This window comes from Drosophila ananassae, assembly GCF_017639315.1.
Source record: "Drosophila ananassae strain 14024-0371.13 chromosome 4 unlocalized genomic scaffold, ASM1763931v2 tig00000054, whole genome shotgun sequence".
NCBI classification, from domain to species: domain Eukaryota; kingdom Metazoa; phylum Arthropoda; class Insecta; order Diptera; family Drosophilidae; genus Drosophila; species Drosophila ananassae.
In genome coordinates, this window is record NW_025319037.1 from 7,413,733 (window position 1) to 7,440,687 (window position 26,955).

General features: G+C 42.3%; 2 protein-coding genes across 2 annotated transcripts in view; both read right to left on the reverse strand.

Moving 5' to 3' along the window:
* Positions 1–26,955, reverse strand: part of LOC6505486 (meiosis-specific transcription factor mei4) — an 84,161-nt gene that overhangs the window by 31,107 nt on the left and 26,099 nt on the right. The window lies entirely within an intron of this gene.
* Positions 2,450–7,501, reverse strand: LOC123257748. The gene has a single exon (XM_044717686.1). It carries the CDS (start codon positions 7,499–7,501, stop codon positions 2,450–2,452), a length of 5,052 nt encoding a protein of 1,683 aa, XP_044573621.1.

Genomic DNA, 26,955 nt, shown 5'->3' on the forward strand with positions numbered 1-26,955 from the left:
TTGAATTTCGTCTTGTTGACTATGAGGGTTTCTGTAATTTTTTGTATATACGGGTTCATCATCACTTAATCTCAGTTTTTATTTATATAAATTATTTAAAGGGATCGCTTCGGTTTCTAGTCCGAATACATCACTATACTGGGTGCATAATTTTGTAAGTTGATCATTGAATTGAGGTGGGAAGTTTTTTGTAAGTTGGGATAATACAGTTTTTTTTATGGTTTTCGGGGTCTGTTTTTACTACATCGTAGTTTGAAAGTGGTTCATGATGAATATTTTTAATATTAACTACCTGATCTATATTTGTGGTATTTAGTAGTCTTATATATGCATTCTGGACTGTTGCTATGGTATTTGCTATATAGATACCTTTATGAATCTCTTGATTCGGAATCAGTACACTATTTTCTTCGGAGTTTATCTTAACTTTTCGGATGACTTGGGATCTTGCTGGCAGAATTAGGGAGTTGTTGCCATAACTGTATGTTATCGGAACATAAATTGGATATTTGAGATTATTTGGTCTAATTACAAGCCAGTCTTCAGAAGGCTTGAAGTCTAATTGACAATTGTACCTTTTGATAAAATCTATTCCCAGTATCCCATCACAAGGAATAGCGAATTGCACATTTACTATATGGAAATCATGTGGGATGATGTACTTAGAAGTCTGAATTTCAATAGAAGTTATGCCTTTTGATTTGGTAACCTCTTGGCTTATACCCTGTATGTTTATGATATTATCATCTTGAATGTTTTGAAAATTATCAGAATTTTCCTTTAATATGGAAATTTCTGCACCTGTATCTAGTAGAAAAATTAATTCTTTTCCTGTTGCTGCGTTTATGAAACTAACGAATGTACTTCGACTGACATTTATAGTGTGAATCTTGTTATTTTTTACTGACGTGTATCTAAAGGTATTTGAGAGTTTTCCGAATTCGTTTGGGCTATCCTTATATTGTTATTTTGGTTATTATTATTATTACCGTTATTAATGCTGTTTCCCCCACGGCTAGTTCCGCCGCGGTTGTTTCCACCACGGTTATTTCCGCCGCGGTTGTTGTTTGTGTAATAACCATTATTCTGGTTACCGTTATTTCAGTAGTAGCTATTGTTTTGATTATAACCGTTATTCTGGTAATATCTGGTATTGTTATAATTACCTCGATTATTACCTCTACTGCGATAATTGTTTCTGAAATTATTACCGCGATAATTATTTCCTCGTTGGGTGTATAATGTTGAATTGGCATTACCTGTCATTTCAGTACTGCATTGTATGTACTTTGTGACGGCTTCATTCATAGTTATGAAAGTGCCTGCTTCCAATATTGTTTTGAGGCGGCCATGCTCACAGTTTTTAACCATTGTGGTTATGGCCTCCTTGGTACTGAATTTGTCAGCGTGTTCGGCCGATAGGCCTTCGTCAATGTACGAAGCTTCTAGGAGCTTTCTTAAGTTGTCTATTTCCGTCGTGAATTTTTCCGCAGTTTTGCCTTTCTGGGTTGTTTTCGCCATTTTGGCTTTAATTATGTCAGAGGTTTCTCCGACTATAGTGTCTTGTAGTTTTCTGATTATTGCTTCTATTGTTCTTTCATTTTGGACTCTGTATAAAGTTGATCCAATTATTTTGGATTTAATTACATCTACAGCCAAATTCTCGAATGTGCCTTTCGTTAGGTTAACTAACCTCAAAGCTATTATAAATCTTTGAAGGTGTAACCTTTGCCCGTTAAATTCCGGGATGGCATTCGATATTTCTTTAATGTATGCCCTTTGGGCAATGCTCTCGTCAGCCATTGCGGTTGGTTTTAATTCTACAACGCTGTCGTTAAATTCAGAGTCGGACAAGTCCTGGTCTGATAATTCAGATTGAATAAGGATTGCCGGAACCATAAGGTTGTTAATATCGCTTTCTTCTATTTCTTGTTGGTCAATAACTTCTTTTCATTCTGGTTCGTCACCAGCTTCAATTGTTATTGAAGTATTGAGAATAGTAGGTATTGAAATATTAAGTTTGAACCTTTCTTTAACAGATGTTAGATTAGATCTTAGTCTGATCAAAAACTTTGATACTCGAGACCAGTGATCCGGATTTAACTTTTCTCTGTGTTCATATATTAATATTCGACAACATAACAATCGTTCTACCTAAAATTGGATGCTCGTCTAATCTTGATTTCACTAGCACACCCGGAATTGTTGTTGATGATTAACTTTATTTATTGAAATATAAGTGCTGGCTCAATCGCTTGATTTCGCCATCTGTCTAACAAAGCAAAGCAAAAACTCACACACCGAACTTGCAATCGACGCTTCTAGTTCCTTCTTCTTCTCTACATAAACTTATTGTGTGCCCAGTTTCCAAATCGAATTGTTAATTAATGCAGTTTTTTAGTTTTACAGTGACCGTTCATCAACATCCCGGTCTCCCCTGAAACACTGTTTAAGAATTGGGTAATAGGGCGAGCTTGACAATTGGACGGGTGGTTTCTCCAGTTGGAGTCCTAAGTCGTACAGCGCGGACCATTCCATCCTTCCCTGGATACGTTTCGATGACTCTTCCGAGAGGCCATGCTGCTGGCGGGGTGTGAGAATCCTTAAGGAGCACGATGTCATCCTTGGCCATGTTGACCGATTTGTTCATCCACTTTGGCCGATGCTGGAGTGATGTAAGATATTTCATGTGCCATTGTTTCCAGAAGCCTTGCAGCATAGCTTGAGTCTGTTGCCAATAATCCAAACGGATGATTGGTACATTAGATAGATCGCCTTCTGGTACTGTCGTGTAGGGACGACCAATGAGGCAGTGTGCTGGCGACAGATAGTTGTCCTCAGTGTCCGAAGTTGAGAATAGTGGACGTGAGTTGACCACAGCTTCTATTTGGGCGAGAAGTGTGTGCATTTTCTCAAAGGTGAGGACGTTCTTGCCAATGACTCTATGAAGATGCAGTTTGACAGAGCGCACAGCTGATTCCCATTTGCCACCCCAGTGTGGTGCATGGGGGGGAATGAAATTCCAGTTGATTCCTTCGTCTGCCAGGGCCTTCAGTACAGTGTTGTTGTGTTCGTCTGACTTCAGAAGAGTTTGCATTTCGTTTAATAGCCTTTTTGCCCCGACGAAGTTTCTCCCGTTGTCGCTATACATTTGCGAGCATTTTCCGCGACGAGAGATAAATCGTCTGAGTGCCGCCAAGAATGTGTCGGTTGTAAGATCTGTAGCCAATTCCAAATGCAAGGCAGAAGTGGCTAGGCATACAAATAGGCAGATATAACCATTTTCCTTGCGTGGATTTCGTCCCTTGTGGACCTTGAGGGTGATTGGCCCGGCGTAGTCGCAGCCAGTGTTTGCAAACGGAAATGCCTGCCGAACCCGGACAGACGGCAGATCTGACATGAATTGGTGAGATGTGTGTTGCCGTTGTCTAAAGCATTTTAGACAGTCATGCGTGATCTTTTGAATGAGGTTGCGTGCGCCAAACACCCAGTAGCGTTGGCGTGCGATGACGAATAACGCCGATACTCCAGGATGTAAGTGAATCCGGTGCTCATGTTCCAGAATGAGTTTTGTTATGCGATGAGATTTGGGCATAATTATTGGATGCTGCACATCCGCTGGCAATTCTGAGTTACCTAAGCGGCCACCCACTCGCAGGAGTCCATGTTTGTCGATTTGCGGTGAAAGGGTGCGCAATTTTGATTTGTTTCCCAAATCTTGCTGGTTGAGGAGTCGCTTGTAGTCAGCTTGGAATTCGTCTTGGGCATGGCGCAGGTACAGGATCCGTGCGTCATGGATCTCCTCAAGTGTCAGCGTAGCGGTGTTGGATTTTCTGCGAGTGCGTCGGATGAACTTGAGAACGTAGGCGAGAATACGAAGTAGCTTCGGCCACGAGGAGACACGGTCGATCAGTTCATCCAATAGTGAGGTTTCAGTGTTGGATGTTCTCATTGTCGTGAAAGCGGAACCTTTTACTTCAGCCTGGACTTGTTCATCTGAAATGAAACTAGAATGAGGAGTGCTAGGGGTTTTTACCCATTCAGCTTCGGTTGAGTATAGCCAGTGTGGGCCCTTCCACCATAGGTTGTGGTTTACTAAGTCAGCAGCTAGCATGCCCCTTGAAGCGCAGTCAGCAGGGTTGTCATCTGATTTGACATGTTGCCAGTGATCTCGTGGAATGATGCTGAGGATTTCGGCAGTGCGGTTTGCGACGAAAGTCTTTAGTTTGGCAGGTATGTGCGAGAGCCAAGCCAAAACAATGGTAGAGTCGCACCAGGCGTAAACAGTGACGTTGTAGTTTTTCAGTGCAGCTTTGACTGAGTTGATGAGTCGACTTAGTAGCAGTGCGCCGCACAATTCCAGGCGTCGAAGTGATTGTGTTTTGAGCGGTGCAACACGAGTCTTTGCAGCAATAAGAGTAACCTGTATGTTACCATCAGGGAGAGTGACTCTACTGTACACGGCAGCGGCGTAGGCTTTTATAGATGCGTCCGAGAAGGCGTGCAATTCAATTGTGTCAGTAGAGTTGCCAATGTAGCGTGGAACCTCAAGTTCATTGAGCGTGTTGATATCGTGCTTGCATTTGAGATACCAATCTTCCAGGCTGAGCGGTAGCGGGCTGTCCCAGTCTAAGTTGAGAACCCAAAGTTCTTGGAACAGGATTTTGAATTGAATAACCACTGGAGCCACCAATCCAAGTGGGTCGAATATGCGAGACACGTCTGATAAAACTTGCCGTTTTGTAATCTTTCCCTCGCTGGGCAAAGATACCTTGTATGCCAATGTGTCCGTGTGCGGTTGCCAATGAATTCCCAAAACCTTGTTCGTAGTTTCGAGTGGACTGTATGATGTATTGTTTGTGATTGTTGTCTCAGGGTCGACAACGCGGTTGCTGTTGGAAATCCATTTTCCAAGCTCGAGTTGAGCACATGACATTAGTTGAATTAGTTCTTGTTTGTATTGTAGAAGCTTTTCCTCGGTGTCAGCTCCTGTTAAAACGTCGTCAACGTAGAAATCTTCAAGAAGAATGCGCGCAGCAGTTGGATACAAATGTTGGTAGTCTCTGGCCAGTTGCTCAAGAACCCGTACAGCCAGAAATGGTGCACACGCAGTGCCATAGGTTACAGTGCAGAGTTGGTAATGTAGAAGTGGAGCTGAAGGATGTTCTCTCCAAACGATACGTTGATAGTTGCGGTGATGCTTGTTGATCCAAATTTGCCTGAACATCTTGATGATGTCCGCAGAAAAAACGTATTTATGTAGGCGAAAGCGTACGCATACATCGAACAGGTTTCGTTGAATGCTCGGCCCAACGTTCAGGGTGTCGTTTAAAGATTGACCAGAAGAATCTTGGAATGAACCGTCAAAAACTACTCGTAGTTTCTTTCCAAGTACAGGGTGATGTGGCATGTAGAATACCCTTCCATCGTTGGTGAGAATTTCGTCAGGGTTCAATTGGCCCATGTGGCCTAGAGAAATATACTCTTGCATGAATTGTACATACCGTGAGTGCAGATCTGTGTCTCTATGTAGACGGCGCTCCACAGAAGCAAAGCGTTGGGTTGCTCCCTGCAGAGTGTCAGTGAATTGTGGATCTGCATCCTTGAATGGAAGCTCTACGGTGTATCTTCCCTTGCAGTCGCGTGAGGGCGTGGTTTGAAAATGCTCTTCAACCTTAACATTTTCAGGATCATGGTGAGTGGTGATTTGGGAGTCCTCGATTTCCCAAAACCTTTGTAGAGTAGCATGGATATCGACTGTAGACAAAAATGACGTGGTGATTGATGGATTTTGATACGCAATCGATGTGATAACCCATCCAAAGATTGTTGAAATAGCTATTATGTTGCCTTGCGCATCCAGCTTCCTGTTGCCGGTTAAAATAGCCCATACAGAATCGGTGCCTAGTAGGACGTCTATAGGCGATGCCGAGTTGAATTCAGTGTCTGCAAGCGGAATCCCATTGAAGATCTCAAGCGCAGATGCATCAATGTTTTCCCTTGCCAGCATAGATGTGATTTTTCCTAGAATATGAGCTTTTACTTGTAGCGAGTGATCAGAAACTCGAGACTTGATCGTGAGTGTGCTGAATCCCCTCGTGGTATCGGCCTTGATTGAAGAAATGCCGGAAATGAGAATTCGGCCAGGAACCCGACTAAGACCCAGTGCCTTAATACAGCGTTCCGATACATATGATAACTCCGAGCCCGTGTCGAGTAGCACCCGACAGTTTGTGTATGTGCCTTGAGAGTTGCGGATGTGTACCAATGCAGTTGGCAAAGTACATGTTCGTCCTACTTGCCCATGTGACAATAGGGTTGGCGTGAGTAGTGCCTGTGACATGTGACTCGCAGTCACCGATGTCGTGTCCGGATCCTTGTGATCGCTTGAAGACGTGGATATGATTTGACCCTCGTTGGTCTGCATAGCATGCGTGTGTATGAGTGTGTGGTGTCTGCTGCCACACTGCTGACAGTTGTACTTTGAGCTACAGTTTGATGACCTGTGACCTGGTTTGAGACAGTTGAAGCAGAGAGATTTGTGCTTTACAAAAGAACGGCGTTGGTCGATAGACAAACCAATGAATTGAGGACACTTAGACAGTTGATGCCCATCCGCATTACAATTCACGCATTTTGTCAGCGCAGCAGTTACCATGACTCTGCTTGTCTTCTTGTTGTTACCACCCTGTCTCGGTGCAGGATCGCTTTGACACAGCTCAAATTCTTCACATCGTGCATCCAGGAACTTGAAAAACTCTTCGACTTTTGGTGAATTTGAAGCACGGCTTGCATCTACCGATTTGCGGCGTGACTCTGGATCGATTTTATTCAGCAATAAATGGATAACCCAGCAGTCTCGGTCCATATGGCCAATTGAGTCCAATGCACGGATGACCTCATTTGCACCATCTGATATGCTACGCAATATGGATACCTCTCCATTATTAGTCGATGGTAGCTCCATAAAGGTGTCCAACAGGTTGTGAATAATTTGCCGTGGTCGATCGTATCTCTCGTTGAGGCGCTCCCAAGCGTTGTCATATGCCGTCTCAGAAATCGGCAAATGGCGTACCAAACTTGCAGCCTCGTCCACGAGGAACGATTTTAGATAGTGGTACTTTTGTATCTTACCCAGATGTTGCTTGCTATGTACAGTGCTTATGTACAGTGCTTTGAAGGCTGGCCACTCCTTGTAAATGCCACCAAACGGTTTTATTTGTATTTTCGGTAATTCTGTCTCCCTTACTGGCGCCGCGGCGTCAGCCTGGGTTGGTGTTGAAGTTGCTCCTAGGCGTTCGAAAAACTCTTGTTGTTGCTGCACTAAGCGAGAAATAGCGTCGTTGTTAGCTATTGAATCTCCTTCTGCATGTCTCGTTGTTGTTGGTGTTGTCGGCTCCTGTGAGCGCTTGAGGGAAGAGTTTTCTGCTGTGTGTAGCAGTTTGGTGAGGCTGGATTTGAGACGGCCCCTCACTCCCTTTAGCCGTTTGAGTTGTTCCATCGCAATGGTGCTTTACTTTACTAACAATAACGAATCTGGCTCTGAAGGACCAAACTTCCTTATGATGATTAACTTTATTTATTGAAATATAAGTGCTGGCTCAATCGCTTGATTTCGCCATCTGTCTAACAAAGCAAAGCAAAAACTCACACACCGAACTTGCAATCGACGCTTCTAGTTCCTTCTTCTTCTCTACATAAACTTATTGTGTGCCCAGTTTCCAAATCGAATTTTTAATTAATGCAGTTTTTTAGTTTTACAGTGACCGTTCATCAACAGTTGTTAATACTATTCCTTTTTGGGTTGCGGTGCAGTGAAACAATGGTGAAACGTGGCAGTTAAATGTTTCTATATAAAGTATTTCTAACTCATACACACTAACTGGAGTTGTTGATACTAACTGCTTGATCCTTTCTTTGAAATAGGGGTCCTTTTCATATGTTTTGTCTATGGCTCTTTGTGTACTCATACTGGAATTATTTTCTTTTAAACTTTCTTTATTTTATTTATTTTTTTTTTTTATTTTATTTTCATTGTACGTAAAGATAAGATTATTCATGAACATATGAAATCGTTTTTTTTTTTTTGTATATATCATAGGTGCATCTTTAATATGTCAGAATTTGGCATTGAGCGTTGTTATTATTTTTTTTATATATATGTCTAAAAATTAATTTTTATTTTTCCGTTATTTTTATACCCTTGCAGAGGGTATTATAATTTTGGTCAAAAGTGTGCAACGCAGTGAAGGAGACATCTCCGACCCTATAAAGTATATATATTCTTGATCAGGATCCCCTCCTGAGTCGATATGAGCATGTCCGTCTGTCCGTCTGTCCGTCTGTCTGTCTGTCTGTTTCTACGCAAACTAGTCTCTCAGTTTTGAAGCTATCGAGTTGAAACTTTGCACACACCCTTCTTTCTGTTGCAGGCAGTACATAAGTCGGAACGGTCGGGATCGGTCGACTATATCCTATAGCTGCCATATAACTGATTGATCGGAAATGCCATAACTTCGTTGTTTTTTAAGATAGAGGGCTGGGACTTTCCACACATGTTATATTTGATCAACATATCTTATGTACAAAATTTCATAAGGATCGGCCGACTATATCCTATAGCTGTCATACAACGATCGGAATTGGCATAACTTTAGTGTTTTTTAAGTTAGAAAGATGGGACTTGGTACAGATTCTATTTTGGATAAAATAATCTGATTTGCCAAATTTCATAAGGATCGGCCGCCTATATACGATCCGCTATATATCTAATAATATAAGATGCGTGGCGCCACCTAGAGGACTGCGACTGAACTGCAAGGGTATATCAACTTCGGCTCCGCCCGAAGTAAGCTTTCCTTTCTTGTTTTTTTATAAAACCTGCCTATAAATTTTTTTTTTTATATATATATTGGTAGTTTTTCTTTGTTGTTCATTGTATTTTTTACATAAAAACCTGCCTACACGCTAATCGGGCAACTTTAATGTCGCTCAATTTTACAAAGGATTTTTTATACTAAAAAAAAATATGCATCGCAGTGCAATACAAAAAAAATATGCAACGCAGTGCATGGGGAAAAAAAAATTTTGCGCTCTTGGTAGCGCTGTCGGTTCACTGTTCCGGGCTAAGCTTGGAGCGCTAAATGGGGCCGGTGCTGGCTGCACAGGCTTGTTTTCCTTATTTGGTTGTTGGGGCACCGGTGCTGGCACAGGTTTGTTCGCAGAAGGGTGATTCCAGGGGTCCTCTGCAGTCATTGGGGCATTTTCTCTTTATTCTCGGTAATTCTGCGATATTCTGTTTTCCATTTAGATCATTGGAATTCCATTTAAAAGTGGCTGCTGCTGTGTGTGTTTTTTTTTCTCTTTGATGTTTTTTTTTCCTCCAGTTGTTGATCCTATGATGCCTTCTGCGTTGGGGATCCTTCGATGTCCTCTGTTCCTGTCACGGTCGCCATGTAGTGTTATGTTGAAGGCTCCCCAGGTTTGTGGTCGTGTTTCCAGTTTTTATTGATTATATCGGTTGGTTTGAAGGTTTAGCATATCTTTATTTTATTTAAGGTTTGCTTTGTATTCGGAGCAGCTGTTGTTGCCGCTCCGAGCTCATGGGAGTTTCTGATTTTACAAATTTACTTATGAGTTAAAGGAAGTCTAAGTCTCGTAGCTGCGCTGCCCAAAGCGGTAGCGGAGAGACGTTTATGTATTCTTAAATATTTATATATGAATATATATTTATGTTATGTTCGCTTAGGCGGAGGTATGTGGACATGCATAAGGTCCACTCGTGTTACGTATATGCGGACATATGCACTTTTCGGCGTGCAGCAAAGGCACAGCGGGCGATTCATATTTCGGTGCACTTAGGTTTATGACCGAGATCTTGGATAACATAAACACTGCAACAAAGTGTTACAGTGTGTACCCTTTAAGTACTCTTGTACAGTGGGTGGTCGATATATATATATACTTGTATAATTATATAATATAATAAATTAATAGTGCATATATGTGCATATTACACCAGAGATATAAACGGCTGAATAATTTTCGGGTGAGTAGGCTGAAGGTTATTCGCCACAAGCACCTCACTAAAAGCACTTTGGAGGCTCATTTAGTAGTTAAAGACTACTAAACTGTGTATCGAGCGAACAGAGTTGGTCGAATTGATTTTACGAAAACCGCTAATCAACTCTTTGAATCCATTTTTAGTCTGTCTCACAGGCCAACAGCAAAAAATGTCCACGCATAATTTCACCTGCTCCATAACCTTTAAGCCCCCTAAACCAAAGTCCAGAACAAATATAGGTTCTATCACCCACAGTTTCCGCGGTACACCTAAGAGAAGAATTTGATCAAATTTTACCATATATATTTAATTATGTACGCCGTGTAATGGCTATGACCATCATTGTTTTTATTAAATATCATTTTTGAAATGTATGTGTACCAACTAAAAATAAAAATGGTATCTGGCAGTTACCATAGCTTTGAAATACTCATCCAAAGTTGAAATCTCAGATTTTCTACATTAATTTTTGGTCTTCTATTATTTTTACCCAAACATTTTCCTATGGAAGATTTTTATTTTCTTATTGAAATCAGTAGATCATATCATGTTAGCTTAAAGGTTATGGAGCAGTTGAAATTGGATTGAGCTCTGAAGTTCAATAATGAAACGAAAGGATGTGTTGTTCTGGCGGGAAAATCAAATTACCTCAATTTGAAACACCACCAGAGCCATTGTGAACTCTGCTTGCTGGATCCACTGCAGAATCGAAGCTTTTCCTATCAAACATCGGCTGGAATCGAGAGCAATAAGCTTAGAACACTTAGCAGTGCATTTGAAGAATGGCCACGTGTCTATTTCACAGATGCAAATGGGCAAGACAAATCCCTCAATCCGCCTGCCACAACTCTAACCGTTTTTTTCACCTTATGCCAGGAAGACGTTTTCGACCGAACACTACTCTATTTAAAAGTGCCCTCTTATTACGCGTGGAATATAACTAAAAAAGTATTTAGACGACGCAAACGAGGGGAGTCCGTCGAAGGACAACCTGTCATTTTCAAAGAAAATACAACTGGTAGAATCTATACAGTGCATCTTAATCAAAGGGAATGTTTCTTCCTTCGCATGCTGTTGGTAATTGTGGCTGGTCCTAGGTCTTTCCAATATTTGAAAAATGTCAATGGCGTCACGTATGTTATTTTTCGCAGTGCGTGCCAAGCTCTAAATTTATAGAAGAACGACCAACAGTAGGATATCTGCATTTATAATGTGTGCAACACTGCACATCCCAACCAAATTCGCTCATTGTTTTATATTATCTTGAGCATTGTTCAATTATAACATCCTTGATCGCTAACTTCCCTTCACCTCCAACACAGTTATGGGAGAGATATCGTTTGCATATTGCTAAGGATATTTTGAACAGAGTACGCCTAGAAAATTCCGATATGACCACGGAATTGACAGACATTATTTGCATTGAAACTTTGATTAACATTGAAGATAAGTGCTTAGCTATTGCAAATAAAGTGCTAAGTTAATTGGGTATGCCAGTACCCACCCGAATTGCGGCTGATTCATTTGATGTGGATTTGGCCGTGAGCAGACTTACAAAAGCGATTACTAAATTAACCCATGAACTACAAGGCGCTTACGATCATGTTATGCAAATGATGCTCCAGGCGGAACTGGGAAAACATTCCTTATCAGATTTATTCTGGCCACGGTTCTAGTAAAAAAGGAATGACTGCTCATTCAGCGCTGAAGTTGCCATTGAACATGCAAATCATCGAGATTCCCACATGCAACATTTCCAGAGCATCAGGTATGGGAAAAGTACTGCGAGCATGTAAGCTCATTGTTTGGGATGAATGTACCATGGCACATAAAAAAGCGCTGGAGGCTCTTGATCGATCATTGCAGGATTTGCGTGGAACCTTTCAACCATTCGGGAATGCGTTAATATTGCTCGCAGGAGATTTCAGGCTTATATTGCCTGTAATTTCTCGATCGGCACCAGCGGACGAGATAAATGCTTGCATTAAATATTCAACATTGTGGCGACACGTCTGTACTTTTCAGTTAATGACGAATATGCATGTCCAGTTGTATTAACTGCCAGTTAATGAGACGTCAAGAAAAATATGACTACCAGAAAATTTTTTTAATTTAGTAACATCGAAAGAGGAACTAATCGAAAAAGTATTTCCTAATATTCAAATCAATTATAGGAATCACGATTGGCTCAGTGAATGGGCTATCTTTGCCGCCAAGAATAAAGATGTCTATCAACGTAATCATGTTATCCACTCCAGCATAGAAACTGAGGAAATTACATATAAATCAATAGACATCGATGTGGAGACAGATGAAGGAGTTAATTACCCAACGGAATTTCTGAATTCACTTGATCTGCCTGGGATGCCACCCCACATATTGAAATTAAAAATGGGTATCCCAATTATTATGATCCGGAATGCTAGTGGAAGCAATGATCTTAACATGATCTTTCAAAGGTGAAGATGTCTTCCTTTTTAGGATTCCCCTGATCCCGTCTGATACACCGATCCAATTTAAAAAATTGCAGTTTCCCATGCAGATTGGCATTCGCCATGACCATTAATAAAGCTCAAGGTCAATCACTGGAATTTTGTGGTTAAGATTTAGATGCGGATTGCCTTTCACACGGGTTATTGTACGTTGCGTGTTCCCGTGTAGGCAAACCAGATAGCCTTCGTATTTACGCGGAGAATGGAGAAACGAAAAATATTGTTTACCCACAAGTATTACGAAATTATACGTATTCGAAACTTATGCCCTGCCGTGTTCTGCCGTGTGTGGCAGGGTACAGCTAGTTGATAATATTATTATAATAAGACTGCACTAATTATGAGGTGATAGCCTCATCCCGATAATATTTATCAATATATAAAAATCCCAATCGTTCATACTACAAACGAAATTGAGGTAGAAATACGTTGCGAAGTAGTTAGCAAAAATTATGAAAAAATTAGGGAAAAACTTCCCACTTGCACGAAAAGACCTTATGACAAAATTATGTTTAAAGTATACAGATATTTAGAAATGAAACCAATCACAGCAAATAATTTTTACAAGCAATAAACACGATAAACCAAATTACGTACAAAACTACCTCATTCCCAACAAGCCGAAATATCTAGATAAGTAACTAAATTTGTAGAGGATAAGATAATGGAACCATCCGTATCTGAATATAGCAGTTCACTATTACTCCTAACAAAGAAATCCTTACCGAATTCCAATGAAAAAAGATGGCGTTTTGTTATAGACTATCGCCAAATCAATAAGAAATTATTGGCTGAGAAATTCGCATCTCATAGAATAGATGATACTCTCGATCAATTAAGAAGAGAAAAATATTTTTCATGTTTAGATATAAAATCCGGATTTCACCAAATAGAACTTGAAGAAAGTTCAAGAAATATAAAATCATTTTATACAAGCAATGGCGCCTTTCTATTCAGGCGATTTACCTATGGTTTAAAAATGGCGACGCATTCTTTTCAAAGAATGATGACTGTTGGGACTTGTGCAGAATCAAATATTGTAATTATCACTAAGTAGTTCTCTCAGTGTAACTGGCCGCAGCGGTTCACTAATTGCCCGTTATCAGCCCGTTCTCCCAGATTCGCATGCGCTTTGTTGTTCTTTTGTAAAGCACGCACTTTGGGAGCTTTGGTAGTGCTTCTGCGCAAGCTCTTAGTTATGAATATGTCGGGAAATGGTGGTCGTTTTCCTCTGCCATTTTGTATTTCACCACGCGCGCCGAGTCTCAATGATATTCTTTTACGTCCGTTCACTTATGATGGCTGTTCTTGATTGCCTTCCCTTTCCTCTTCCTCCTTTCCATCATTGCGCCACGCTCAGCAGGGCTTTACTCTCCTCCCCTACCGCACTCTTATTCAAATAAGCTTCTCTCTCTTCATTTGCAGTGCTCATTTATTTCCTCTTAGACTATACACTTAATTTATAATTAATCAGTAAATAATATTTGAATCTAAATCTAACTTATCTCCGACATATATTACGTGTATTTAATGTAATACACGTAATTTAATGTACTGAAATACTCAGTCCTTAAGGACGCACTGAGCTCTAGAAGGTTCGTTGCATTTTGTAACTATTATAGACGATTTAGTAAAGGTTTTTTCGACTATGCACGTATTATAACGAGACTATGAAAGGACGAGGTAAAAAGGATGTAAGATTCGAATGGACCACTGAATGCCAACACGCGAACTAGAGAAGTATGAATTTTCTGTGGAGTTTCTTCAGGGTAAAGACAATCATGTTTCGGATGATTGTACTATGCAAAGCAACACGAGGACGTGTTATAGTCAGGAAGGCCGTGTCGGAGATAAGTTTGATTTAATTTCAAATATTATTTACTGATTAATTATAAGTTAAGTGTATAGTCTAAGAGGAAATAAATGAGCATTGCAATTGAAGAGAGAATGAAGAAAGAGAAGCTTATTTGAATAAGAACGCGGTAGGAAAGGAGGAAGAGGAAAGGGAAGGCAATCAAGAACAGCCATCATAAGTGAACGGACGTAAAAGAATATCATTGTGACTCGCTGCGTGTGGTGAAATACAAAATGGCAGAGGAAAATGACCACCATTTCCTGACATCAGAAGTGGGATCACTCTTACAAGATTTTTTTTTTTTCGTTGCTTTTATTTCAGTTTTAGGTGCACCTTCTTGCATTCGATGTGCTTACACCAGGTTAGTCGTCTATTAAGGTGGACGCCAAGGTACTTTACTTCGTTAGCTTGAGGGATCTGCATACCGTATAGTGAAAGTGGAGGGCATGTTTGTCTATTAAGAGTAAACGTTACATGTTTACACTTTTGTTCGTTTATTTTAATGCGCCAGTCGGACAGCCACCTTTTCACTACTATTAGATGATTAGTGCGCTTCCTTGTGGAATTCCAGCTTCGATGATGTAGTCGCCCGAAGTAGCTGCGTTGCATCTCATGGAGAATACCCTATTGTGGAGGTATGATTAGCTTGTGGGTGTATGTTGGCAAATACTTTCTGTTTTTGTGCATGAGTCCATTAAGCCAAACTCGGTCTGAGCGAGTTTTAAGAAAAATAGCGTTAAAGTTTTCTCGCTGTTCGAAGGCTGAGCGTATTTTGGATGTTAATCTGTTCACTTGCTCGATGGTTCCGTGGTTTCTTCAGAGGCCAAATTGGTGTGCCGGGATAATTTTGCAAGCTTCCAAATGTGGTATTATTTGAGTTAGCAAGCATTTTTCAAACAATTTAGACAAACAACATAGAAGGCCTATTGGTCTGTACGATGACAGTGTTGTGTGGTCTTTTCCAGGCTTCGGTATCATTATAATGATGGATTTCTTCCACTTTTTTGGGAAATAGCCAAGATTAATGATACCATTAAATAGTTTGCAGACGACCTCTATAGCGCATTTTGGAAGTTCGATCAGCATCTTTGGCGTCAGTAAATCACCACCGGGAACCTTTTTTGGTTTTAGCCCTCTTATGACTTTTTTGATTTCGTTCGGCCGGAATGAAGGTGCAGTTGACTGAGGGGTACTCTCTGGCTGAATGACTGGCAGAAGTAATTAATTTGAGGCAGTTTTTGGCTGGAAGACACTTTCGAGATTTGTAGTGAATGTTTCAGCTCGGTCTTCGTCGCTGCGAGCACAGCATCCCGAAGAGATTCTTATCAGGGTGGTTGTTTCGATTGGGGCGCTGAGATTTGGGTGGGCCCTCCACAGAGGATACTTTGTGCTTGTAGGTGAAGGATTCTGGATGTACCTTAGCTGTGCATTTTCTTTTTTTTGGTGAAGAGCCTGGTCGAGTGATCGTGTTGTTTCCTTAAGGTATTGCTTTAAAGCTGGTGATCTGCTGTTTTGCCAATCACGACGCGTGCGCCTCTTTTCTCGCACGAGCAATTTGCTGATTAAATTTGTGGTATTTGTTTCGGTCTACCTTCTTCCCTTGAGAATTAGAGATTTTGGCTGCCGCAACGAGTACTTCTTCCAGAGCGCTCGTAGTGTAATCGATGTTCGATTCTATGTTAAACTCTGGGGCGAGTTCTAAGTGGGCACTCACGTACTTTTTGTATTTAAGCCAGTTTGTTTTGGCGATGTCAGGCTTAGGGGGTGTTCAGTTATTTCTGGGCTTTGAAGAAGCGTTAAAAGCACAGGCGAGTGGTCTGATGATAAGTCCGATGATAAGGCTGCATTGGCACTCATTAGAATGCAAGGTATGTTTTTTGTCACCGCAAAATCAAGAAGGTCTGGGAGCGTGGGTCGGTTGGCCAGTATGTGGAACTTCCAGGGGAAACATAGTCCAGTTTATTTCTCACATTTATAATTGCATTGTACAATTGCCTTTCTCTGGGAGTCACTAGATGTGATCCCCAGTGCATGTGTTTGGCGATTTAGTCTCCTGCGGCTATAAAGCGATCCCCAAGTGAATTGTAGAAGTCCATAAATTGTCCTTCCGAGATGGAGAAACGAGGAGGGCAGTAAACGTCAGCGATTGAAAGGCTTCCGTTTCTTGTCTGAATTTGTATCGATGTGGCCTGCAAGAAGTTTGTTTCAAACCTTTTGTGAAAATGGTGTTTTAATCGTTCTCTGATTAGAACTCCAGTACCGCCGTGGGCTTTCCCATCTGGATGATCTGTGCGGTAGATTGTATAGCCTTTTATTTGAAAGTTATATTTGCTTGTAAGATGCGTTTCCACCAGTAGCATAACGTCAATATGGTTATCGTGACAGAATCGTGACAATTCTAGTTTTTTGCCGTGAGACACCATTGGCGTTCCACATTGATATTCGTAGAGTCTGCATAGATTATTTCGATTTTGTCGATTTTGTGACATTGTCGACCTTAAATATGTTTTCAGTCGACGAAGGACCGAAAAACTTCTCTCATTTGAACAGGATGGCCCTAGAATTTTTATCAACAGACGAACAAAACGAACAAAATCTGGGATGAGCCCTCTAGCCCATTCGTATTTTTTCAAGAAATTCACAACTCCCCCCAAATTGTTCGCTTGCTCATTTTGCCTGCACAAAAGCTGCAAAACCTTGTCACGGTCACGAATATAAACATATGATTGGCAGAGGGTTTTATAATTTTGGTCAAAAGTGTGCAACGCAGAGAAGGAGATATCTCCGACCCTATAAAGTATATATATTCTTGATCAGGATCACCTCCTGAGTCGATATGAGCATGTCCGTCTGTCTGTCTGTCGGTTTCTACGCAAACTAGTCTCTCAGTTTTGGAGCTATCGAGTTGAAACTTTGCACACATCCTTTTTTTCCTTGCAGGTAGTATATAAGTCGGAACGGCCGGGATCGGTCGACTATATCCTATAGCTGCCATACAACTGATTCATCGGAAATGCCATAACTTTGGTGTTTTTTAGAGGGTTAGGGACTTTCCACAAGTTAGAGGGTTGGGACTTTCCACACATGTTATATTTGACCAAAATATCTTGTGTACAAAATTCCATAAGGATCGGCCGACTATATCCTATAGCTGTCATAGAACGATCGGAATTGGCATAACTTTGGTGTTTTTTAAGTTAGAAAGATGGGACTTGGTACAGATTACTCTTTGGGCAAAATAATTCAATATGCCAAATTTCATAAGGATCGGCCGACTATATACGATTTGCTATATATCTAATAATATAAGATGCGTGGCGCCGCCTAGCGGACTGCGACTCAACTGCAAGGGTATATCAACTTGCTCCCCGCCCGAAGTTAGCTTTCCTTTCTTGTTTTTTTTTTTTATATTTGTATTTTATTTATTTTCTCTTATGTTAAATATATCCTACCAGTTAATTATTTAAATTACTTGTAATTTAATTTATTATTGGGGCTAGAGGAGCTTGATGCTGCTGTGTTGGACGGTACGGCCGTGAAGCAATGCTTCGCCCAACTCCTGCAACTGAGTCCTCCCACCCGTTACGCACCCTCTCCAGGGCTCGCAGCTCCTTCAAAACCTTTGCCACAAACTTGGCTGTGGCTTCCCATTTGCGCCCCGACTCCAGCATTGGCACCATGCTCTCCGGTGAGAAGGTCTCCTCCAGGCTCTTCTCAAGGTTGGTGCGTTCCTCGTCGAACCGCCGACAGTCAAAGAGGACATGGTAGGCGTCCTCCATGACCCCCCTGCCATATGAGGGGCAGCCATCCTCTCTTTCGTGCCCGAATCGCTTCAAATAGCTTCTGAAACACCCGTGTCCACTAAGGGCCTCTAAGGGCGCCGTGCTTTCTTCCGGTCCATATGCCCACATCCGGAATAAGCCTGTGCGTCCAACGTCCCTTTGTAGAGTTTTCCCATAAGCTCTGCCAGTTGGTCTGGCTTCTCCCCGCTGCCTTCCTAGCCGACGCCGACGCGGTTTCGTCCTGCACAGTCTCGGCCAGCTCTGACCTCTCCCCGAACCAGTTCCCCTAGCGGAATGAGACCGGCGATCACAAGTTCCGCGTCGTCCGACACCGTTCTGAAGGCGCATTACGTGCGTAACGCACAAAGCCGCACAAATAATCAGCCTCGATACCCCTCACATTAGACCGCGCGAATCTGCGAGCTTACCACGCTGGTGATGAGCTTACGCCTTTCTTGCCTCGGGCCTCTAATATTGAGCAGCATGCGTGAGAGTGCCCTTATCGTCTCACTTGCCCTCTTGTGAGTATGCTCCAAGTGCTCCCGGAATGAGAGCCACGTGTCCAGCATCACTCCGAGGTATTTGATGGCTCTCTTTGAGGTGATGGCCACTCCTCCTACTCGGACCGTCACCGTTTTCACTTTTTTCCGGCTCGAGATTAGCACTGCTTCCGTCTTGTGCGGTGCCAATTGTAGTCCGGCGGTGGACAGCCAAGCCTCCACTTTTTCGATCGCACGGTTCGCCGTAGCTTCCACCTCCCTGTCTTCGCCACGACTGTCTTCGCCACGACCACCACTGCAACGTCATTGGCGAATCCAATTACAGATGTTCCCTCGGCCATTGCAATCCGAAGAACACCATCGTACATCGCGTTCCAGAGCAGTGGCCCGAGCACTGAGCCTTGGGGCAATCCAGCGGTGACCTCGCGCTCTTAGCGTCCCTCGTTCGTGACAAATAGAAGAGATCTGTTGCTCAGGTAGCTATCCACCATTCTTAGGAGGTATCCAGGTATGTTCATTCTCAAAAGCGCCTCTTACGTCCGCGACCAGTTTGCTGAGTTCAAGACGTTCTTGATGTCGAGTGATGTTACCAGGCAGTACTATTTGGTGCCCCCTTTCCACCGGGTGCCTTGAATGGCGCTTGCCTCCAGGTTATACACAGCTGTCGTTGGCACATATAACACGTGCACGTACACCTTTCGCATGCTCCGAGCACGCATGTTTCCCGCGAGAAATTCAAAATGTGTAAATCATCCAAGTTTACTATATATGGTATTCAATTATTTCGAGTGGGTAATTTTACTACTCGGGATTTCTCGAGTGGGTCTAGCTACCCACTCAACCCACTACTCCTGCCGGGCCTGGACTGTTGTGCAACGAGCAGCTTTATTACCATGTTCTGGTTTTAAACAAGTTTTTGATCCAATGTACACATTCTGTGGATTTTGGTTGCGCGATGCGGTCGCTTGACGCATGCGACTCTTCAACTCCTTGTACACCATGCATCCTCTATAGTTTGCCGTATGGTTGCCTCCGCAGTTTGTACATTTCTTCGCGGTAGTGCCCTTGTTTGTAGAGCAGTAAGTGGAGTTGTGGGTGTCCCCGCAGACTACATAGACAGCCTGAAGTGTGCAGTATGACCTAGTGTGTCCATACGTATAATACGTGGTACGTATTACAAACGTCATAGCCTAGGGGGCCTCATAGCCTAGTAGTTAGTGTACTAGCTCGCTAGGCGTGAGGTCGTGGGTTCGAGCCCACTCATGTCAAGTGCATGGCCCTGCAAGTTTTTCGGCGCTCGCGCATATAATGTAAATAGCGAAAGTTCTCGTTGGATTTTCTCTATTTATAATTATGTACATGAAACCCGAAATACCGGCATTCCCAGATGTCGTTAGGTGGCAGCCCCACTTCTGAGATAAGTTGCACTCGGCTAATCACCAGATCGACTGCACAATAACGATTACAGAAACAAACACAAGATCAGAAAACAATCATCCCCCAACCCGACGACGACCCTCCGCTTTTCGCAACTGACACGAATTGGACAATGAAATGTGAGACTTGCGCAGTTTGAAGAGGAGATGGACAAAATGCAGATCGCAATTGCTGGCATGAGCGAGATGAGGTGGAAAGGCAGTGGGACGACAACAACAACACATGGCAATCTAGTAGTGCATAGTGGGAGCAGTGATGGGGGCAGGAATGGAGTAGGAATATATGTGTCAAAGCAATACAAACAGACATTTATCATCTGGAATCCGGTATCCGATAGAATCATCATTGCTAGATTCCAATGCAACGCTAGGCACATTACCATCGTCCAATGCTGCGCCCCGACGGAAGACGCCAGTGATGACATCAAAGACGACTTCTACAAGCCCTCACATCTTCACTCACCAAGAGCAAGTGAGGTGATATTAAAATTCTCATGGGAGATTTCGACGCGAAACTAGGCCCAAACAACAATGGATTGGAACCAATCATGGGCCGGCACGGTGTGGGAACACGTACCAACAATGGTGATATGCTGGCCGACCTATGCCAGACATTTCCACTAGTCATTGGTGGCACTGTATTCCCCCATAAGGAAGTGCACAAGTACACGTGGACATCAACGAATGGGCATACACGCAACCAAATTGACCATCTGTGCATAAGTAGGAAATGGAGACACTCCCTTAGCGATGTACGGAACAGGAGAAGTGCGTCAATTGTCAGTGACCATGAACTATTAGTCGGAGAGCTCTCAATCAAGCTCAGACGAAGTTACACTGTCACCAGAAGCACAAAAAGATCACCCCCCCCCCCCCCCCCCCCCCTGAACTAACACCGACTTGGAGACCCCGTCATATCCACCAGATTGGCAACAATGCTGCGTGAACAGCTTAACACCGCAGCAGAACCACCCCTGGGAACACACATGCAGCACACTGAGGAGCACTGCGAAGGGTTTGCTTGGCACCCGGCAACGTAGGAGCACAGACTGGATCTCGACACGCACATGGGAGCTTATAAGTAGAAGAAATTCCCTCAAGTTGAAAGCGGATCACGACTGCAGAGCCCGTGATGAATACAAGGAACTCTGCAAGCTAGTGAAGAAATCAGCCAGAAATGACAAGAGAGCACTGATAGATCGACTTGCAGAAAATGCAGAGAGCGCCGCCAACGCCAACAACATGCGCTCACTATACCAGACAATTGGTAAGCTATCTGGAAGCTACCAAAAGCAGAACCATCCAGTACGAGATGTCAACGGAACACTCCTTGTCGATGATGATGCCCAGATCCGCAGATGGCGACAACACTTCTTAGAAATCAGTCACACAGAGCATGCGAGCAGCGCAGATAACGACTTCAGAAGTATTGTACCCAACACCAACACCAGAATTCCTCACACGACACCATCTGTTAGAGAAATTCGAGATGATATCAGGAAATTGAAGAACAACAAAGGAGCTGGAGAGGACGGTTTACCCGCAGAACTGCTCCAAGTTGACACGCTTCTAATGGCCGAAACGTTGCACCCGCATTTCGAGAGCATATGGGAGAACGAGCAAATCCCCCCATCTTGGAAGAAAGGCATCATCGTAAAATTACCAAAGAAAGGAGACCTCAGTGATTGCAATAATTGGCGAGGAATCACCGTGGTGAACACCAGTTACAAAGTGCTAGCCACTTCACTGAATGAACGTCTACTGGAAAAAATCGAGCCAACAATACGCGATGAACAAGGAGGCTTTAGGCCACATAGAACTTGCGTAGACCAGGCGAACACATTACGCGCAATCACCGAAAAAGCTGTGGAATGGCGCGCGCCGCTGTACCTCCTATTCATCGATTTCCAGAAGGCGTTCGATTCAGTAGATAGAGCAGCGATATGGCAGGCGCTTGCAAGGAAGGGAGTACCACACAATATCATAAACATAGAGAAAGCTATGTACGATGATGCGGATTTGGCGGTACTGCACAATGGTAAAATCAGAGCGCCTTTCCAGACGAACACTGGCGTCAAGCAAGGATGCCCTTTGTCACCGTTGTTGTTCAACCTGATGATCGATGAGATTATGAGAGAAGTGTGCAGTAGACACCTAGAGGACGTGGACTACGCGGACGACATCTGCCTCTTAGCTCATAGATTCACCGACATCCAAACCAAATGCAGTGACCTCGAAGCTCGGGCCAAAGCAGCTGGACTCTCCATTAATGCATCAAAAACTAAAGCGATGCGGATCCTCCACTCCCACCAAAGTAGGATCACCATATGCGGAAAAAGTGTCAAATATGTCGTATACCTAGGCACCGTTATATCCGCAAACGAGGGAGTGGATAAAGACATGGAGAACCGTCTAAGCAAAGCCAGATCTGGTTTTGGGGAGATTGCAACGCATATAGAGAAACCAGCAGATCAGCAGAAAAACAAAGCTGAGAATCTTCAATGCGTGCATCAAATCCGTACTGATGTACGGATCGAAAACCTGGCTGACATCGCAAAGAATAATAAAGACGCCGCAAGGAAGCAGAAGAGTGGGACGCCCCAAGCTAACCTGGCGCCGATCAAAGTACGCAAACTCGCTGACAATAACATTACCTGGGACTTGTATAGCGATCCAATCCAGTCTGTATGGCCGGGGCCGTCTTGGTACTTTCCGAAGTTGTTGTTTTTGTACTAATCGTTGATGTCGCGGTATTTTGAGTTGCAGTGGATGTCGCTGTGGTTGCTGAAATTGCAGCACTGCCTGTTGTTGGTGCGAAATTTGGTTCCGCCATTGGAGGGGTGGTTTCACACTGTGAACTCCATGACGCGGGAGTCGGAGTGAGCAGAGCGGTTGAGCCAGACCGTGCCCTATGGCTTTCAGCGGTCAGTAGAGCCGGCTTGCTCTTAATCTCCAATTTTTCCGTTTCGATATTGCGGGTTGAAAAGTAAGAGTAGAAGCCGTTCGTTTGGTTCACTGAGCTCTGAAAAAATTCGTCCACTCAGTTCGGTTGTTCGGAAAAGACCCCTACATGATAGCTCGGAAAATAGCTGGCGCAGACTATTAGAATCGCAAAATAGAGTGTTAACCGAACTACTAAAAGCAACGCCGCAATGTTACCGACATTCAACCCCGAAGCTGCAGAAGCCGCGGCAGCATGGTGCAAAACGGCAGATATGATTCAAAGTGAACATCCACAATAAGGTGCATCCTTGGTGATGACGCTCAGCAAATCGCTGCTCGGTAGTGCATCGCAGTGGCTGTCGCAAATTTGTTTTCCTGGAATGAGCTGGTCACAATTCCGAGAATTGTTCATGGAACGCTACGAAGGCAACGAGACGCCAGCAGCAGTGTTGCTCAATATGCTCAAGGGACGTCCCAATGCAAACGAATGCCTCTCGGTGTATTCCAGTCGATTAATTACATCATTATTGACCAAGTGGAAATCAATGACCCATGAGGAGATCGTCATATCCCTAGTCTTGACTCATGCATCCCAAATTGACCCCAGACTACAGCGTGTAGCGTTCACTATAAACATAAAAACGCGTGCTGAACTGCAACAACAAATCAAGGCGCACACGTTCAGCAGAAATGTAGAATTTTCTGGATCAGAGGGACCCGAAAAGAAGAGGTTCAAAATGCAGACCCCGATTATATTCCATAAGTGCGGGAAACTTGGACATAAGGCAATGGAGTGTCGCAAGAGGAGAACAAAAGAACGAAATGAGACTAGACCAGGCCATAGCAACAACAGATCAACGATGGCACGAAAGAGATCAACAGTAAATTGTTTTAAGTGTGGCGGCGTTGGACATATCGCGTCAGTGTGTACGAGGGGAACAGCAACAGCGAGCCCAAGCAGCAACAAAAGAAGGGTAGACATGTGCGCAGTACATCAGCCTAACGGGACTGTAATTCAATTTGGTGAGAAGTTTCCGTTTTTCTTTGATTCGGGATCAGAATGCTCTTTGGTAAAAGAAACAGTCGGCGCGAAGCCGGTAAAAGAATCCATAACATGGTTGTGTTGAGAGGCATAGGCGACAACGTCGTCAAGAGCAATATGAAAATTCTGTCCACCATACAAATCTCTGAATTTTGAATTGTCATTTCACGTAGTAGATAATAAGTGCCTTAAATATGATATGATAATTGAACAAGACATTTTTGAGCTTGGTTTTGGAGTAACTTTAGAAAGAGATAGATTCGATATCTACAGAACTCAAACCGTATTGTCTCTAAATAATGATAAAAATGTAAATGCGATAGATCATAAAAGTAATGTTAGTGTGGAGTTAAGTAATAGTGATAAGTTAAAATTAAACGACATACTGGTCAAATATTCCAAATTTCTCATTGATGGCATTCCAAATAGACGTGTTACTACAGGTTCTTTAGAAATCCGTTTAGTGGATGTAAACAAAACGGTACAGAGGCGACCATATCGTCTTAGTGAGGATGAGAAAAAAATAGTGAGTGAAAAGATTCAGCAAATGCTAGAATCCAACGTAATTCGACCAAGTAGCTCCCCTTTCTCTAGTCCAATGTTACTAGTAAAAAAGAAGGACGGCAGTGATACACTATGCATAGATTATCGAGAGCTCAACACAAATACTGTGTCAGATAGATACCCCTTGCTATTAGTATCATACCAGATAGATCGCCTGCGAGGCGGTAAATATTTCTGTAGCCTAGACATGGCCAGTGGCTTCTATCAGGTCCCAATTCACCCCGATTCGGTTGAGCGAACTGCATTCGTGGCCCCAGTCAATATGAATTTTTAGCCATGCCCTTTGGCCTCAAAAACGCTTCGTCTGTCTTTCAACGTGCCATAGTTTGAGCTTTAGGGGACTTGGTTAATAAATTCGCAGTAGTCTACATCGATGACGTATTAATTGTTTCTTGTACTATAGAGGAAGCATTTGACAGATTGGAAACAGTTCTAAGCGTATTATCAAAGTCAGGCTTTTCCTTTAACATTAAAAAGTGCAAATTTGTGCAAACGGAGATAGAGTTCTTAGGTTTTCTTATAAGAGATGGCGAGCTAAAACCCAATCCTCGAAAATATAAGCCCCTAACCCAACTGCCCAAACCAGAATCAGTCACACAAACTAGACAATTCATAGGTTTTGCGTCTTACTTTAGGAAATTTGTCCCCCACTTCTCAGAAGTAATGAAGCCACTTTATCACTGTGGACGGAAGTCTATGAGGTGACGACCTGCATGCCTTGGCGTGCGCGAGAACACTCTATATATAGCCGAAGAATTAAAAATTCTTAGGCAACCGATCTAAATGAATTATATACCAATCGAAAGGTATTGTTTCAATTAGATAATTTTTGTCGAAACATATTCCAAAAGTTATTTGGTTTGGGAGAAATTAGGGTGAAAGTAAAAAAATGTTTAATCACAAAAGTGGGGCTGGTGGACACATTTCAGTCCCCAGATATTTTTATATATTCGCATTCTAGAGCTAAATACGCGTCGATTGGTACCTCAATCGACCCGATCGAATGAAATCTCATTCAGAAGTTATTCGGAAAATGAAGCGTCGGTTTGTCGGTTTGTCTGTTTGCACTATTTTTTTCTTAACCATCCTGAAAAAAAATGGAAAATGTTTGTTACTATCATATGAGCAACTATTGTTGTACAACTTTTTGAAATACCTTAAGCTTACGTCAAAAAATTAAGAAAACTTTGTTAATTAACAAATGTATAGCTTTATAATTAAGAAAGATATTAAAAAGCTTTACACCGTTGAAAAGGTTTTTTAAATATCTATTTCACTTTCTTTGAGACCAAACGCCTATATAGTAAGTTTGGTAAAAAAATTATTTTTCAAAATTTGTTCATTTGATCCTTTTTATATTGCACGTGGAGATAGCTTTTGAGATGACGCAACTTTCGATATATCGCTCATATCTGGCAGAATTCGTAAACTCAAGATATAGTCCTGTAAATGCAGCTACCCATTTTGTGCAGCCTCCTGTGAAGCTTGCATTTACTTATACATGTGTGTGTATTTGATTGGCAACTTTGCTTTTCGGAGTCTGCATATATTTGGTCAATACCCTAAAAAATATGGAGTATATCTTTTCAGATTTTAGTTTATTTATTTAAAAATAAAATCCAAATAAAAAAAGGGCTTAAAAAGTAAAACATAAAACATTGACTCAACTTGGACTCGAACCCAGGCACTCCGTGTTAGGAACCACGACGCTCTCCACTCGGCCAACGTCGAACTTCGTTGTTTGATGGCAAATTTTGATGTATTTCTGTTTTGGGTTTCAGTGTCTCATGTCTTAATGAGAAGAATTACAAATGCATAATTTTACGATTAGAAAGCTTTATATGCATATGCCCCACTGAGCATATAAATAAAACTCTGCTTTACTTAAATTACAGCCACCACCGTTTTTGGGCCAAATCATGGATTAAAAGCTAAAAAACCAGGCAAACCAACTCCGCCAATACTTTTCTAATATTTATTATTTTATATCGCACACCCAAAATAAATTGTTGCATTCAACAATTGGTTTAACTAGAAAAACTGGAAAAACGTTGTTTTTTTTTAATTTATTATCTTTGCGCATTTATTTTACATATAATACATGTTTATTATATAATTGATCGGATATGCCATAACTTTGTTTTTTTTTTATAAGTTAGAAGGATGGGATTTAGTACAGATTGCATTTTGGGAAATCTTATCCGATTTGCAAAATTTTATTAGGATAATTGGCTTAACTTTGTTGTTTTTGAAGCTAGAATGATGGGACTGTCTACGG

Excerpts from the sequence above, each read along its gene's own strand:
- LOC123257748 (XM_044717686.1), bottom strand. The coding sequence starts at position 7,501 with ATGGAACAACTCAAACGGCTAAAGGGAGTGAGGGGCCGTCTCAAATCC.